Consider the following 14,014-nt stretch of genomic DNA (forward strand, 5'->3'; position numbering starts at 1 on the left):
TTCGATTCTAATAACATTATGTCTGCGACATCAGGCCTTTATTATGGCAGAATAGCTCCAAAATTACTTTAACGCCACCCAGACACCAAATACATTAGAAAACAGAAATGTCATACGCTATAATCTAAGAATATTCATAGGAATATTTCCTGCCCAAAATCGGCAGAAAATAAGAACATTCAACCTCGGCCAGAAAAACAATTTTCTTACAAAAAAAATGTACTGATAAAAACTCCTTCCAAGGTTTATTCAATAGCGATTTAAAGTTTTTGTCCATGGATATCTGTTATTTTAATTGCGGGAGATCTTTATTGGATCGTATATTGGGGGAACGGGGAAATTACCCGCAAAATAACAAGACTAATATTCACCTGTACGGACCGACCAAGCTACTTCAAATATAAGGCTGACGAATTTATGACTCCCAGCGATCAGTTTTGGCCCACTGACGTCTAAGCTAAGAATTTATGCTCGTTTTAATTTTAGGTCACGTTTGCGGAAGTTAAACTGAAATAGGCCTAATCACGGTTTTCGACGCCATCTTGCGGGTAGGAAAAGCGGTCAGAAATTACAGTGTTTGTGTGGGAATCCGATGGCAAATAACTTTTTCAAAAATCGAATTTTTACCATTTTTGAATCGCAACGTTAAATACTATATAGAAGATCGTATTCACCGCGTTTGAAGGGTGTAGCGTGGCTAGAAGACGCTCAGTTAATTTTTTTAATTTTCCATACATTTGTCTGTAAATTTGGCTGGGTAGATACGGTTCGCGGGAAAAAAGTTATAGAAAAATGTATGGGAAATTAAAAATCAACTGAGCGTCTTCTAGCCCACCTACGTTTTTCAAATTTGGTGAATACAATCTGCTACTAGTGTGGTAAAGCTGTGATTCATAAGTCAGGTGCACAATGAATATTTAAAAAAGATATTTGCCATCCGATTCCCATACAAACACTGTAATTTTTGACCGCTTTGCATACCCAGCAACATGGCGTCGAAAACCGTGATTAGGCCTATTGTCCACCATACGCACAAGAAAAATAAATTGCTAAATATTAAAGCCCCAGACTTCGGACTTACTCAGAATAAGGCTGGGGTTTTTACTTAAAACTCTCATCTTCTTCAAACTAAACACACACTTTTCGACCCTTTTATTGAAGCTACGTCAAAATTTTACCAGCTTCTATTACAATGCTTATATTAGTTTTTAATAGCTTTTTTTTTCTTTTAAAGCAGATTCGTCGGCCATTTCCCGTGGTCTATGTCTTGTGCTGTTTTAAGCCGCACAGTTTACCTACAAAGACAGGAAAATATAAAACTATAGTCAATTAAAAAGCTTTACAGATTTGAACTTTCTAATGTGTCCACCATAACGCTCCCACGTTTGCACCGACTTTCGTTTGCTTTTCTTCCCTCGGTTAGAGATTCTTTTAATGACTGTCACTCACCGTCAATCACGGCACGTCCCAATACCACAATGAACCAATCAGATACGAGACAAAATCTGTGCAACCCGCGTCAAGCGCTGGAAAGTTTGATTGATTGGTAAAATAACGAAGCACTAGTACTTATCCAATTGCCAAGCGAGCGCAAAACATTGGTTAACGCCTTGAAGGCTTGTATTATTTTACGCAATCGTTTTCTTCTTGTTCTGCAATATATATCGGAACCGAAAACGCAGGATGAAGAATTAAGCGACAGCAGGGAATAACATTTTCTCGTGTTTTAGGGTATAAGGGAACCACGACGGCATCTCCAAGTAAAACGTGAAAAAATAAATTTTTGATTTCACTTCAGGTGGCTCCATAGGGTAATCATTTATGGCGTTGCGCGTGCAAGTGTTATGTGTTTTATTAAATCCATTGTGAAATCACTGGTTATCCTTGCAATCTGATTGGCTCTCAGTGGTGCGATTTATTCACGAGTCGCACTATGTTTTGCTCTAAATCGCATCTTTTTCTCAGCCAATGAGAATGGGACAGTAAAACAAAACAACCAATCAGATTTCCAGATCGGTTTAAAGTAATCAATAAAATTTCAGGAAAATGAAAGGCAAAAAGCCATTGTGTGGAGAATTTTGTAACTACTATTGCCAAAACTTTGTTGTTATTGTAGGTTTTTTCCAAAAAAATTGACGAATTTAATTAATTACAGTTTCTGAATGACGATTATGAGCTCCTTCAGGCTGAAGACCTACTTTAATGGAAACTTTCAACTTTCAGTGTCCATTTTGACGAATATTTTGGCGATTTTTCTTGAACATCTGCTCAAGATCCGTATGATACCGAGTCCAGTAAAACATAAACAAACGAAAACCACACAACAACAAATTGAGAGCCATCTCAAGAAGGTAGATGTTTCCAGGTTTCCGGTAGTTTCAAACGAAGCAACAAAAGAGCTCAACTCTGTCGCTGTGAATAAACATAGTCAAAATACGCCACACTCCACAAAATAGTGAGTGAACGAACGTCTTACGAAGCCCGTGCCAGTCCCGCCATCTTGGAAATATCTTAAAATAATGGCGCCGCAAGAACTTGACAAGGTCCTGAGTACTGAGTCTTACGCCGAGGTCACAAAAAGAAATGGAGATGATAACGAGCTGGACTTCCTTTAAATCATGCTATTGAACGGTATTTAAAAGGAAAAAAAAAACGTACTACCCACTGGGCATCGTACACTCGAGGGAGTTTCACAACTCAAAAGAAATCGATCGCAGAATTACACAGGATATGCACCTTCAAATTCCTTCTCCAAAGACAATGAAAAGTCTCAGCCTCAACCACAGAAGAAAGGAAGGCCTTCCATAATTGATTCAGGCGACGAGAATTGAACTTTTATACCTGAAGTAGACTATTTTCGTTCTGACTTCAGAACTGCTTGTTTCTTTGTCATGCTCGAATGAGTTTTCGTCACATGACATCGTTTTGCATACTAAATGAGACGTAAAGGCATTTCCGGTTCTACTTTTTTTAACAAACCGGCTACTGGAACAATACACCAAAAATCTAAAAAAAAAATTGTGCGATTTCAAAATGGATCTAATAAAGTGGCAATTGAACTTCGGGTCGTGCAATTTTGGTCTGAAATCATACTTGTGATTTCAAATCGAACTCGCGCTGCGCGCTCGTTCGATTTTGAAATCACGCTTATGATTTCAGACCAAATTGCACTCCACTCAGTTCAATTACCATTATGAATCCAGTTTTTGCATTCGTATTTACACTCAGTCCTCTCAAACTAATCACATGTAATAAGCAATGATTAAATAGTGTTTTACTGTCATCTCTGTTAAAATTATTGGTCTTAGTCTTGAATTAGAAATGCCCAAACAAATATGTTTTTTTTTTACTTTTTTATGGCTTTACTTGCGATTTTCTCGAATTTCCTTCGGTGAAATCTTCTAAAATTTTCACAGTATATCGTTTCCTGCGGGACACGAATTTTATACACGAAAAAAGTAGGGTCTGTAAAGGCAGGTTTTTCGATTTTTGCAAATTTACGTCTTTTACCGCAGCGAAAAAACTGTTCTTATAGATTTCCCTGAAAAACGAGCTCCGACTAAAGTCAGTTTTGCTTGTTTTGCTCATGTTGACGTAACAAAATATCGAAAAACACTGACGTTTTCCTTCGAGCGCGCGCAGATTACTTGAACTTTTGTCCTCAGCGCGCGTGCGATCGTAGAACTATAGGGAGCCACCTTAAGCAAGCAATAATCTAGATTTATTCAGTGTGTCTGTTGGTATCAGACTCCTATTAGCATTGAATTCCAATTAGAAATGTGAAAATTCTGTCGTTGCAATTGACTAGGATTAAGTCAATTCACTCCGTCGTTTTGCAGAATATGGCAAATAAATGTGCTAAGATTTATAACGCACGTGCATTCATTAATCTATTCATTAATCCTTTATTTAGTGACGTTTTCGTTGCCGTTGCTCATTTTAATCCATGTTATTTATGTTCTACAGTGAAACAATAAGAAACGTAAGTGGCCACTTACTCCTCGTCGCTCCTGTCAGTGGTTGTGTACCCTCCCCATCCTTTGCGCTTGCCGTAACGACGATGTCTCCTCCATCCCCAATAGCCACGTTTTCTGGACGGGTTGGAGACTGGATCCCTAAAGTTTGAATTAAAACACACATTCAATATCACAGTGCTGTTTTCCTTCGGGTACCGATGAAGGCGTGATGGCCTCATGGTTAGTGGGCTCGTCTCCGGATTGTGTTCTCGGGCAAGACAATGCCCCTCTCCACCCAGGTGTATAAATGGGTACCGGCGAACTTTGCTGAGGGGTAACCCTGCGATAAACTAGCATCTCATCCAGGGGGGGAGTAAAAATACTCCCAGTCGCTTCAAGCTACAGAAACCGAGATAAGCTCCCGCCTGACCTGGCTCGTTGCAGACTTTACCTTTTTTAACCCTTACTGATGAAAAGACTGTGAAGCAGTAATATTATCATCTATTAATGAAAATGAAAAACTAGACAAGAAAACTGCAGTGATAAGCATGACAATAAAACGCATTGCTGGGAAACGAAAATTCCATCTTTTTACTTGACGTTTCGTGTGTTTCAACGTGCATCTGCAAAAGTGGCCGTTGAGAAAAAAAGTAACCACTAAATTTAAACTTAAGATAAGTAACTGATTAATATTTCAGGTTCAATAAAATGACGGAAGCTGAAAATTTTGAATAGTAAAAAAAATGAAAAGTACTAAAGATAAAGCTTTTCGACGCTGACATTGTCATCTAATTTTATCACTGCTTCGATGGTTCACCAGTGAGAAAAACGTCCTTTGACCACAAACTCGGTCCAGGGATTAAACTTTCCCAATTTTTTTTCTTTTAATGGGAAATTTGCTTGTTCCTTCGGCTAAAATCTTGAGATATTATTATTTTATTATTTATTTTATTACTTATATTGCGCTTTTTATATAAAAATAGTTAAAAGCAACGTACACTACAGACAAAGTGTTCAAAGGTTTTTTTTTTTTGTCCTTTTTTCCTTTACCTGTGTAACTCCATGCCAAGTTTTTCCAAAAGAGAATCCCTGCTCATCAAATCTGGCTCGTTCTCTTCGTTAATAGGAGAACTTTGGGTGAAGGCGATTAACACAATCACAATTACAACACCAAGAATAAAGGAGCGCTCCATTTTGAAAAGAAGAGTCGCTGCAGTAATCTTCGAACTTCGTGTGGTCGCGAGATCTAGGATAGATGTCATTATTTAACCCTGTACTCCACCTTATATACATTGAAAAATTAATATTTTGAGCTAATATAAAAAAAAAACGAAGGTAACTTTTTAAAGTAAGGTGAAACTTTTTAAAGAAACCCCTTGACCTTATAAGGGGTTTGATAAGCCTTTTTTTTCTTTTAGAATTAGACTGTGGTTTTTGAAAACGATAAATTCGGTCGGGAACCAATCTTTTGTTTTTACCAATAATGATTACATGACCATAGTTTCCTATTTAGTGGTTTCTTAGCAACAGGGATTACCATAACAACGATTGAAGAAGTCGTTAATTTAGTTTAGAAAAAACTCGTGCCTTAGTTCTTAAGAAAATAAAACTTGCCTACATCGACCTTCTTTAAAGATCTTTCCAATGTACGAATGAATCTTACAAAAATTTATGGACTTTCATAAGGAGGCTGGTAACAGTTTCCAGCACTTTTCCAACAGCTAAACTTTGAAGGGTCAATACTTCCACTGTTTATCAAGAGATGATTCAATAGTTTTATCACAAAATGCCCAATTATTTATAACAAGTTGAGGTCATCCTTTTTTTATATAACAGGTTACTATAGCAACAAACCAACCTGTTAAACTCCCTTAATTTTAGCTTTAAGTGCTTATAGCTCAAAAACGGGCTTGACATCCCTATTTTTTATTATCAAATTCTGATAAGCATGATAAGATGCAAATTTTTACGAAGTTTACAAAATTTTGTCTAGGGGGTTCAGAACCACCTTAAATTTTCGAACTTGTTCACCAATTAATGATCAGGCATTTGTGAAAAACTGTTATTGTACTGTAGTATCTCTTGATAAAGGGCGGTCAAAGTTCATCTGTCAAAGCATAGCTGTTGGAAAAGTCTCGGAAACGGTTGCCAGCCTCCTTAAATCCGACCAAAAGGTTTCCGTGCCAAACGTTATTAAGGTCTAGTATTTTTTTATTCCAATTCCCTCGTTTCAACTCGATCAGGCTTATATTCTAAGTACTTAATTAAGTACCTTATTTATACTCAAGAGTATTTTTGATACATAAGCACGTTATTTGCATGTACCAAAAATTGTTCTCGGTACATAAGTACTTCATGTTGTATCCAGTACGTTATTCTCAAGAATATTCCTAGTACATTAGTGCTTGATTTGTAATTAAGAATATTCTTAGAATTTAACAACTCAGAACTGCCACTGAAGAATATTCTTGAAACGTTAGTATAAATAATATGCATTCGACAATATTCTTATTACATTCACACGTTACAAAGTGTTTTAACATGACTTCAAGGCAGCCATATTTGTACAACCAGAACAATGAAACGGCGGCTATGTTGATGTCTCAAACCAATACTATGGGAGTTGAACTTTTTTCTTATGTTAACATTACTGTTGGCCACGGATGTGAAAATGCTCTATTATAGCCCAGTAGCTGTCCTCAAAATTGTCTTCATTGCGTCAGTTGTTCTTAAAACTATTAAAATATTAAAGAATCGATATATTAAAGTTCAAGTATTGAAGTTCAAATATTAAAGTTCAAGTTGAAAGCAATGTTGGTGTCAAAATTGCCTCTCTTCATTAATTGATGGCAAATAAGTGCCCCATTAATTACTAATAAACACATAAAAGTGGTTTTGTGACAGAATTGGCTACCACCGTAATAGCAACAGTATACATGGTATAGCCCATTTAAACGGATTTAATTTTAGCTGTAAGAGCTTATAGAAGAGGTCAGCTTGTTAAGACACAACCGTTTGTAGAGCTCAAGAAAAATTTCTGACACGCCTAAGTTTTTTTTATTTATTTTTCTTTTTAAGTGGCTCTAGACCTTCCCATTTTTGAGATTTTTTTCTCAAGAGAAAAAACAAATAGAAGTTACACGGGACCATTTAATATTTACTTAGAATGAAAAGTTGTCAAATATTAATTATCGAGTGAAACATTGATCTTTTAAGTTACTGACGTATTTAGAATATTGGTGTTTGCAAAACCTTGCCTTAGGAGTGGATCATTCGTTTTTTGAGGGGGCAGTGGCTGGGTTATTTTGAAAATAAAGTATCTGCAAGCACAGTTATACCAATAAAGAATTTATGCACACAACCACTGCCAAAAAAAATTCACGCACGTTCAACGCGCCGTAAAAAAGCATGTCATACAAAGAAAAATACACACGTCCCGAGAAAAAAAATTTCCTGGTGCACGAAAGGGTTTTAAACAACAGCGTGCCTGTACCATACCACCTAACCCCCCCCCCCCCCCCCCGCACCCTCAAAAGTCAAATGGTCCACCGCTTACTAACGTCATGTTGATGAAGCTTGATGTAGTAACTTGACATGCGGAGTTTAAAAACAAACATTTGTCCCTTAGACAACCTTTGTTTTTACGAAAGTACACTATGAGGCGCAGTGGCTGAATGGTTAGTGTGTTCGTCTCCGGATCGAGCGGTCCGGGTTCGAGCCCTGGCCGGGGACATTGTGTTGTGTTCTTGGGCGAGACACTTTACTCTCACAGTGCCTCTATCCACTCAGGTGTACAAATAGGTACCGGCGAACTTGATGCTGGGGGCAACCCTGCGATGGACTAGCTTCCAATCAAGGGTGGGGTAGAAATACTCCTAGTCGCTTCATGCTACAGAAACCGGGATAAGTTCCGGCCTGATGAGCCACTTGGCTGGTATGCAGACTTTACCTTTACCTACGCTATGATAAAAAAAATTATGTATTTTTTTCACTGTCTCTTACAGTACGAGATTACCATTGCAGCGATAGGGGTAGGCTTTCGCCTTAATTTTAACCGGTTTCTTAGCAACAAAGGTACCCATGGCAACTATGTTGGTCTTCTTTTCACAAAGCGTTCACTGGTTTCTTAATAACAGAGGTTACCACGACAATGATAAGGGGTTAGAAATATACTGATAATAGTGGTATATTTTTTAGCAAAACTGTAATGACATGACATGACACGACATGACTTGACACGGTCATGGGTTCCTGTTAGAAACTTTGTTTTTTATCCTTTCAGAATAATTGAAAATGATCAGGGCAAAGGTGGACAAAGACGATTTTTTTTTCTCTTTTTTTTTGGAGGGGGAAAGGGGGGGCATTTTGTGGGTTTTCCAGAAAATATTCTGAGCCACAGCTATTTTCATCTCAATCCTGACATAAAAGGGTTGCCATAGCAGCGATATTACAGCCTCAATCTTACCCTTGAGTATAAAAAAAGAAAGTATTTCAATGAAAAAAAAAACAGGTGACCGCAATTTTATACTGCTGAACTGCGGTCAACATGTCAAGATGCGAAGTTGATTAAGAGCCACCTTAAACCTTCGAAAGTTGAATATTAATATGCTGATCACAAATCAATAATAAAAAAAGTTGATGGTCTCATAGTTCGTTTCTGAGTTATAAGCTCTGAAAGATAAAATCGTCATGATTGTTTGCCACACCGTAACTTAAAGAAAAAAACAGGTACAATAACACACAAAAAGACAGCGAGGAGACCTCGAAAAAAAACACCAGGCTTATAGTGTAGGCCACCTCAGTTGTTAATGTAGTGTCAATTTTAAGTTTTGTGTGTGCGATATGACCAATTTAGCAATATTTTATTAAGGTTATATTGTTAAATCAAGGTTGTATTGTTGTTATGGTAACCTTTTATGTCAAGTGGAACAGAACTTTTTCAGCAGTGATTGCCATTTTTGTAGCAGCTACTGATCGATAAAGAGATGTAGCATTGAAAACCGTTATCAGCCACCTCAACACTCAGAGATCTCTGTCAATATTATACAGTGGCATCGAATAAGAACTACCAATTTGTGAAACGTCACCACCGAATCCGTTGTCTCTCTGATACTGGTTATCAATATTGCTTAATTTCTTGTGTATAAAAGCTGAAATACGCGTGGTGCAATAACCAAATCTTGTCTGGATCTTCAGGCCAGTCGAAGACAGAGATTACTGCAGGGTTATTGCTGGGTTAATGAGGAAATGGAGCGCGCGTTTACTTTAGGTATTGTAGTTTTAATTTTGATAACCGCCTTCGCTCAAGGTTCTCCTATTGACGGAGAAAACGATTCAAATGTAATGAGAAGGAACTCTTTGTTGGAAAAGCTTGGGATGGAGTTACACAGGTAAGAAGAGCCCTGTGACGTCACTTGGGGTTTTGTAAAACGAACTGAAATGGGAGGGGGTCACTTAATAGCGGTTCGTGTTCTTTGAATATTTTTTAGATTGGTTAATTGCTAAGTGATTTTAACATCACTTCAAGACAGTCATAGTAAATGCGTGTCTGGATATTTTTATCAGTCGTCCAATTCTATTTAGGACTCTCATCTGCTATCAACTTTTCCGAAAGAAACCCAACTACGCGTTTAAATTTTGGATGGCCGCTTAATAGCGGTAAGGACAATAGAGAACTCCCTAACCGGGACGACCAAAAGGTGGCCGCGGCCGGCTAATAGGGGTTTCATATACAGTATTTTACTAACAATAATTACGGGACTTTGAAAAGTGACCTCTTAATAAGAGGCAGCCGCTTGATAGAGGTTCGACTTTGTTAAGTATTATTTGGTCTGGTTTCACATGGGCATAAGAAATCGTGATCAAAATAGATAATAGAACCTCCGTTTAAACGGTTTTAGTTAGGTCTATGTAGTATGAGACGATAAGGAGTATTGCTTCCCCCTCTTCACTCCTCCCCAGATGAAATGCTTGTCAATCGCTGGTCACCTTAGTACATTTTGTCAGGTTGCCTCAATATCTTATAATCAGTTGCCAGGGATACACGACTCATACGCCTAAACGGGGAGGGACACTGTGAGAGTAAAATGTTTTACCGAGAACGCCTCGCCTCTTACAAGCTGGTTAATGACCACTATATATTTCAAACATTAGGGATCCATTCTACAGTCCATACAGAAAGCAGGGCCTCTGGGGATGGTGGCGACGACGTCACCGAAAGCGCAAGGGGAAGAAAGGGTCGGGAACGACCACAACTGAGACTGACTCCCCAACTGACAATGATACCGACTCCGGGTCTGACTCTGAATCCGAGTCTGGATCACCCGGTAAATACCGAGGATACGGTAAATACGGGAAATATTGATATGGTAGCCGCTCTTCAGACAAGGAGTAGGTAGGTATCACCCTTTTTTCCTGCCGACTTATTTAAAGACAAAATATCTGTATATTCAAGAACGAATCCACCAGAAGTTCGAGTGACAAAGTGGACAAAAACTTTTCACCGAGATTATTGCAAACTTCTGTTTCAAATATCTTCTCAAAAAATCATTTCTAACAACACCAAATGTCGAAAACAGATTTTGAAGTCCATATGAATCACTTGAAAGTACTGGTGAAATTAAACTGGTGATGAAATTTCAATTACCTGTGTTTGCACAATTTCTCTGAACTTTGAAACATCCATAGGAAATTGTTTTCGATGTTATTTCAGGCAACTATCTATATCGTTAGCTTTGAGAAAACGTAAAAAGAACTGTAAAGTACCTAAAAATATTCTGTCCGGTCCACTAAAAACTAAAAATTGCTTATTTCCTATCGGATTTCGTCTTAACATTTTCCTAATTAATAAACATAAGAGAATTTTGCTCTTCACTGATGTTATCTTTATTAAGACTTGGGACAAATTTACGTCGTAAGGTAAAAGAGACATTTTTTTGACTGACTACAATAAGTAGCACAAACTGTACGAACCAATGTTTTACGTTTGCTTAGCAATTGGATAGAAACACATGCTTTTTGCTTTAACCAATCAGCTCAAAAATGCATTTTATTCAACCGGTCAGAAGCAAATAAAAAAGAGTGGCTTGCTTAAGCACGTTTTCCCGTCCTTTTCCCGCGCTAGACGTGGGTTGCATGCATTTTGCTCTGAGTTCAGATTGGCTCCTTTTTTTCTTCGCTCAATGTTGTGATCGGTTAATCTCGTTATCGTGATGGGCAATCTTCGAAAAATTAAAATTTCGCTCAAACTGAGTTCAGAAAATCGAAAGCAAGTCATCAATGTAGACGAAAAAATATTTTCTTAGCATGTCAGTGCGTTAAAACATACATACAAAGCCCTAACAATCTTCTTGTATTTTTCTTCTTTTGGCAGGTGAAAGATTTGAATTTGTAGTTGAAACAATACAAAAATGGACTATTAGCTGTGGACTTTGTAATACCTTTTGAATAAAGTAAGCCAGTTTCTACATATTAAAATTCTTACTCGGCTCTGAGGCTTTGGGGAATGAAACAAAAGAAATGAATCATTCATTCCTCTTCCTCAACGCAATTTCTCTGGTTGTAATTCCCTAAACCTCGGAGCCAAGTGAAAAAAAGAAACTAGGATAAAATTATAATTAAGATTACAATGGATATATACAAATGTAAACTAACTAAAATAAAATGACAATGAAATTGATGATCTAATGTATCAATGTAGAAAATTCGTTCTAAATTAATTTAATATACAAATGTAATTAAAAAAGAATCAGGCGAAGAATAAACTAAATGAAAAGAACGCACAATGCGGTAGTCCTTCGGGTACACTTTTCTCGCGAAATAATTGTATTTGAGTTAGTAACGCTTTCGACTTTCTTGAGCTCAGAGAAAAGGCCGTTTTACAGGTGTCACAGCTAGATCGATGTTGAAGCTCTCTTGTACCAGTCAGCACATTTGACAATGCCTAAAATAGGAATCAGTTTTTTTTATTCCTCAGTTAGTGTACTTTTACAAAGTTCTAAAGGATTTGACCATGCAAATGGAAGTATAAAATAATTTACAAGTGTTCCATCTGATCACTCCACTCGAGGCCGCGAAAGCGAAGAGGTTGGCGACCCACCCTCCCACCCAACGAGTAAGCCGTTTTTGATCTATAGCTGTCCGCCTCTATTTCCACCTGGTCTTAGGCTTGTCCCAGGCCAGAGCGATTCCCCATAACTTATAGCCATGTCATTAATAACAATACCCAAAATAGCACATTACACTTCTATTACATAGAGCTGGCTATACACCAACAGTCTCTGGTTTATGCGGCTTTCTGCTTGCGAAGAGAATTTCCCAGACGCGTTACAAAATCACATGACGCTTTGTTATTGCGAATCAAGTACATCGACTTGCATTGCTGTCACACGGTGGATTGAGCCCGACTTACCATCCATTACTCCGCTGCGGCCTTTGCCCACACCTGTATATTGTGTGGCATTGCAATATTTTGGAATAGGAGCAACACGAATATCGCTTACCTCCCAAAAGTTTTTAGTAAAAAGAAATTCATTCTTTCTGTTAACACGTCTATGCGACGATGTTTGGATTTTTAACGCCTTTGCCTATCTCTATATAATTTTCAGTAAAATTTTATACGCCGATTTTAAAACTTTCATTGTTCCCTATTTACCCAAAATAAGCGGAACAATGTGTTTAGAGTTATTTGGCCTTGTACAAAATTACCTTCCAATTGAAGAAAACCTGAAAACAGTGGTTTACTGAGATAGAAAAACACCAAAGAGATAATGATAAACCATAAAGGAACAAGGACGGTTAATGATGCAGAAGATTAACACGGATTACAAACGACGAACTTGGAAAATTTAGGCTAAACTTTTCAAGATGTGCAAACCGTGACGTGGCTTCTTTAAGACCTCTTCTCAAAGCTTGTCTTTTCTTCATAGGAGTTAAAACAATTCTGAAAACTTTTTTGAGACTTGAAAAAAACGCTCAGTAGGTAAAGTGACCAATTTGTTTTGCCTTTTTGACTGCATGCAAGATATTCCGATCAGCTCAGTTTTAGCCAATCAAATTGCTGTATTTCCCAGAACATAAGTGGACGCTTTACCTCATTAAAGTGGGTTGGAACTGTGATATTATCAGATTTAATGAATTTTTCGAATGGCTCTTAGTGTAATAGCTCTTTTTCAAGATCACAAACTTTACTTTCGCAACGATCGATCCCACGGATTTGATTCCATGGATTTGAAGGGCATCTCGGGGGTGGCGGGGGGGGGGGGTGGAGACGATAACGCAAGGAGGCTATCAGAGATAGGGAGTGGACGAATTAGGTTATTTTAAAGGGAGAGTGACTGTGTATGGAGAGTATAAAATTTCTCGATATTTTCAACTGAACGAAGGAAAATTGTAGAATAAATTGGGTGGCAGTTCTTGCGCGATGCTCCAATATTTGGCCAATACTTGAATAGCCCCAAAATATTATTTCGCTTAAAAAATCTCTGTCGTCATGGTCTAACACTAAAAGTCAAACGAAAAACTATCGCGTAAAGGGAACATTTTAACGCTTTTAAGTGTCATTTCAAAGAAACGGCTGTGAAAGACTATAACAATTTACGTTATATTGACTGTGAGGTGCTCTAGAGAGTCAAATTTCAATGTAAAGAGAAATGAAAAATGCCGCCTAGTAAAATATTGAAAAACAAACAGTGTCACATGAAATTATACTGCGTTCATTTGGTAGCTTTCATTTGAATGATCATAAATATGGATTTCATCCATAGCCTTCGCCTTGCACAGCATAATAAACAGTACCACATGAAAATACTGATCAATAGCTTTCATTAAAATGGTTACACACTAGGGTTTCATCCACTGACTTAAAAGTTAGAACCACCTTGTACAACATAATAAACAGTACCACATGAAAGAACTGCTAACTAGCGTTTATTTGAATGCTCACACACCAGGGTAAAGTAAAAGGCTATGGTTTTAATTAGCCGCGTTTTAATTTCTATACTACAAATATCGTTTGAGTTTCATTATCAGAAGTGAAGTTTAAATGTTCGAGAAATTTG

The 14,014-nt window shown here is 37.6% G+C and overlaps 1 protein-coding gene across 2 annotated transcripts; it reads right to left on the reverse strand.

The window, feature by feature from the left end:
- Positions 1-1,073: 1,073 nt before the first annotated feature.
- Positions 1,074-12,932, reverse strand: LOC149105887 (uncharacterized). Of its 2 annotated transcripts, none has more exons than XM_089271673.1 (3): positions 12,832-12,932; positions 3,999-4,115; positions 1,074-1,295 (listed from the first exon to the last, which is right to left on the reverse strand). In XM_089271673.1, exons 1-3 carry the CDS (start codon positions 12,879-12,881, stop codon positions 1,292-1,294), a joined length of 171 nt encoding a protein of 56 aa, XP_089127799.1. In that variant the 5' UTR covers positions 12,882-12,932; the 3' UTR covers positions 1,074-1,291. The 2 variants fall into 2 exon arrangements, with proteins under 2 accessions (XP_089127799.1, XP_089127798.1); XM_089271672.1 differs by lacking the exon at positions 12,832-12,932 and adding an exon at positions 5,007-5,241 and having other exon boundaries at positions 1,093-1,295.
- Between the last annotated feature and the right edge of the window lie 1,082 nt (positions 12,933-14,014).

Source organism: Orbicella faveolata, unplaced genomic scaffold (genome assembly GCF_042242905.1).
Source record: "Orbicella faveolata isolate gen_17 unplaced genomic scaffold, um_ofav_v1 contig_34, whole genome shotgun sequence".
Lineage (NCBI taxonomy): Eukaryota > Metazoa > Cnidaria > Anthozoa > Scleractinia > Merulinidae > Orbicella > Orbicella faveolata.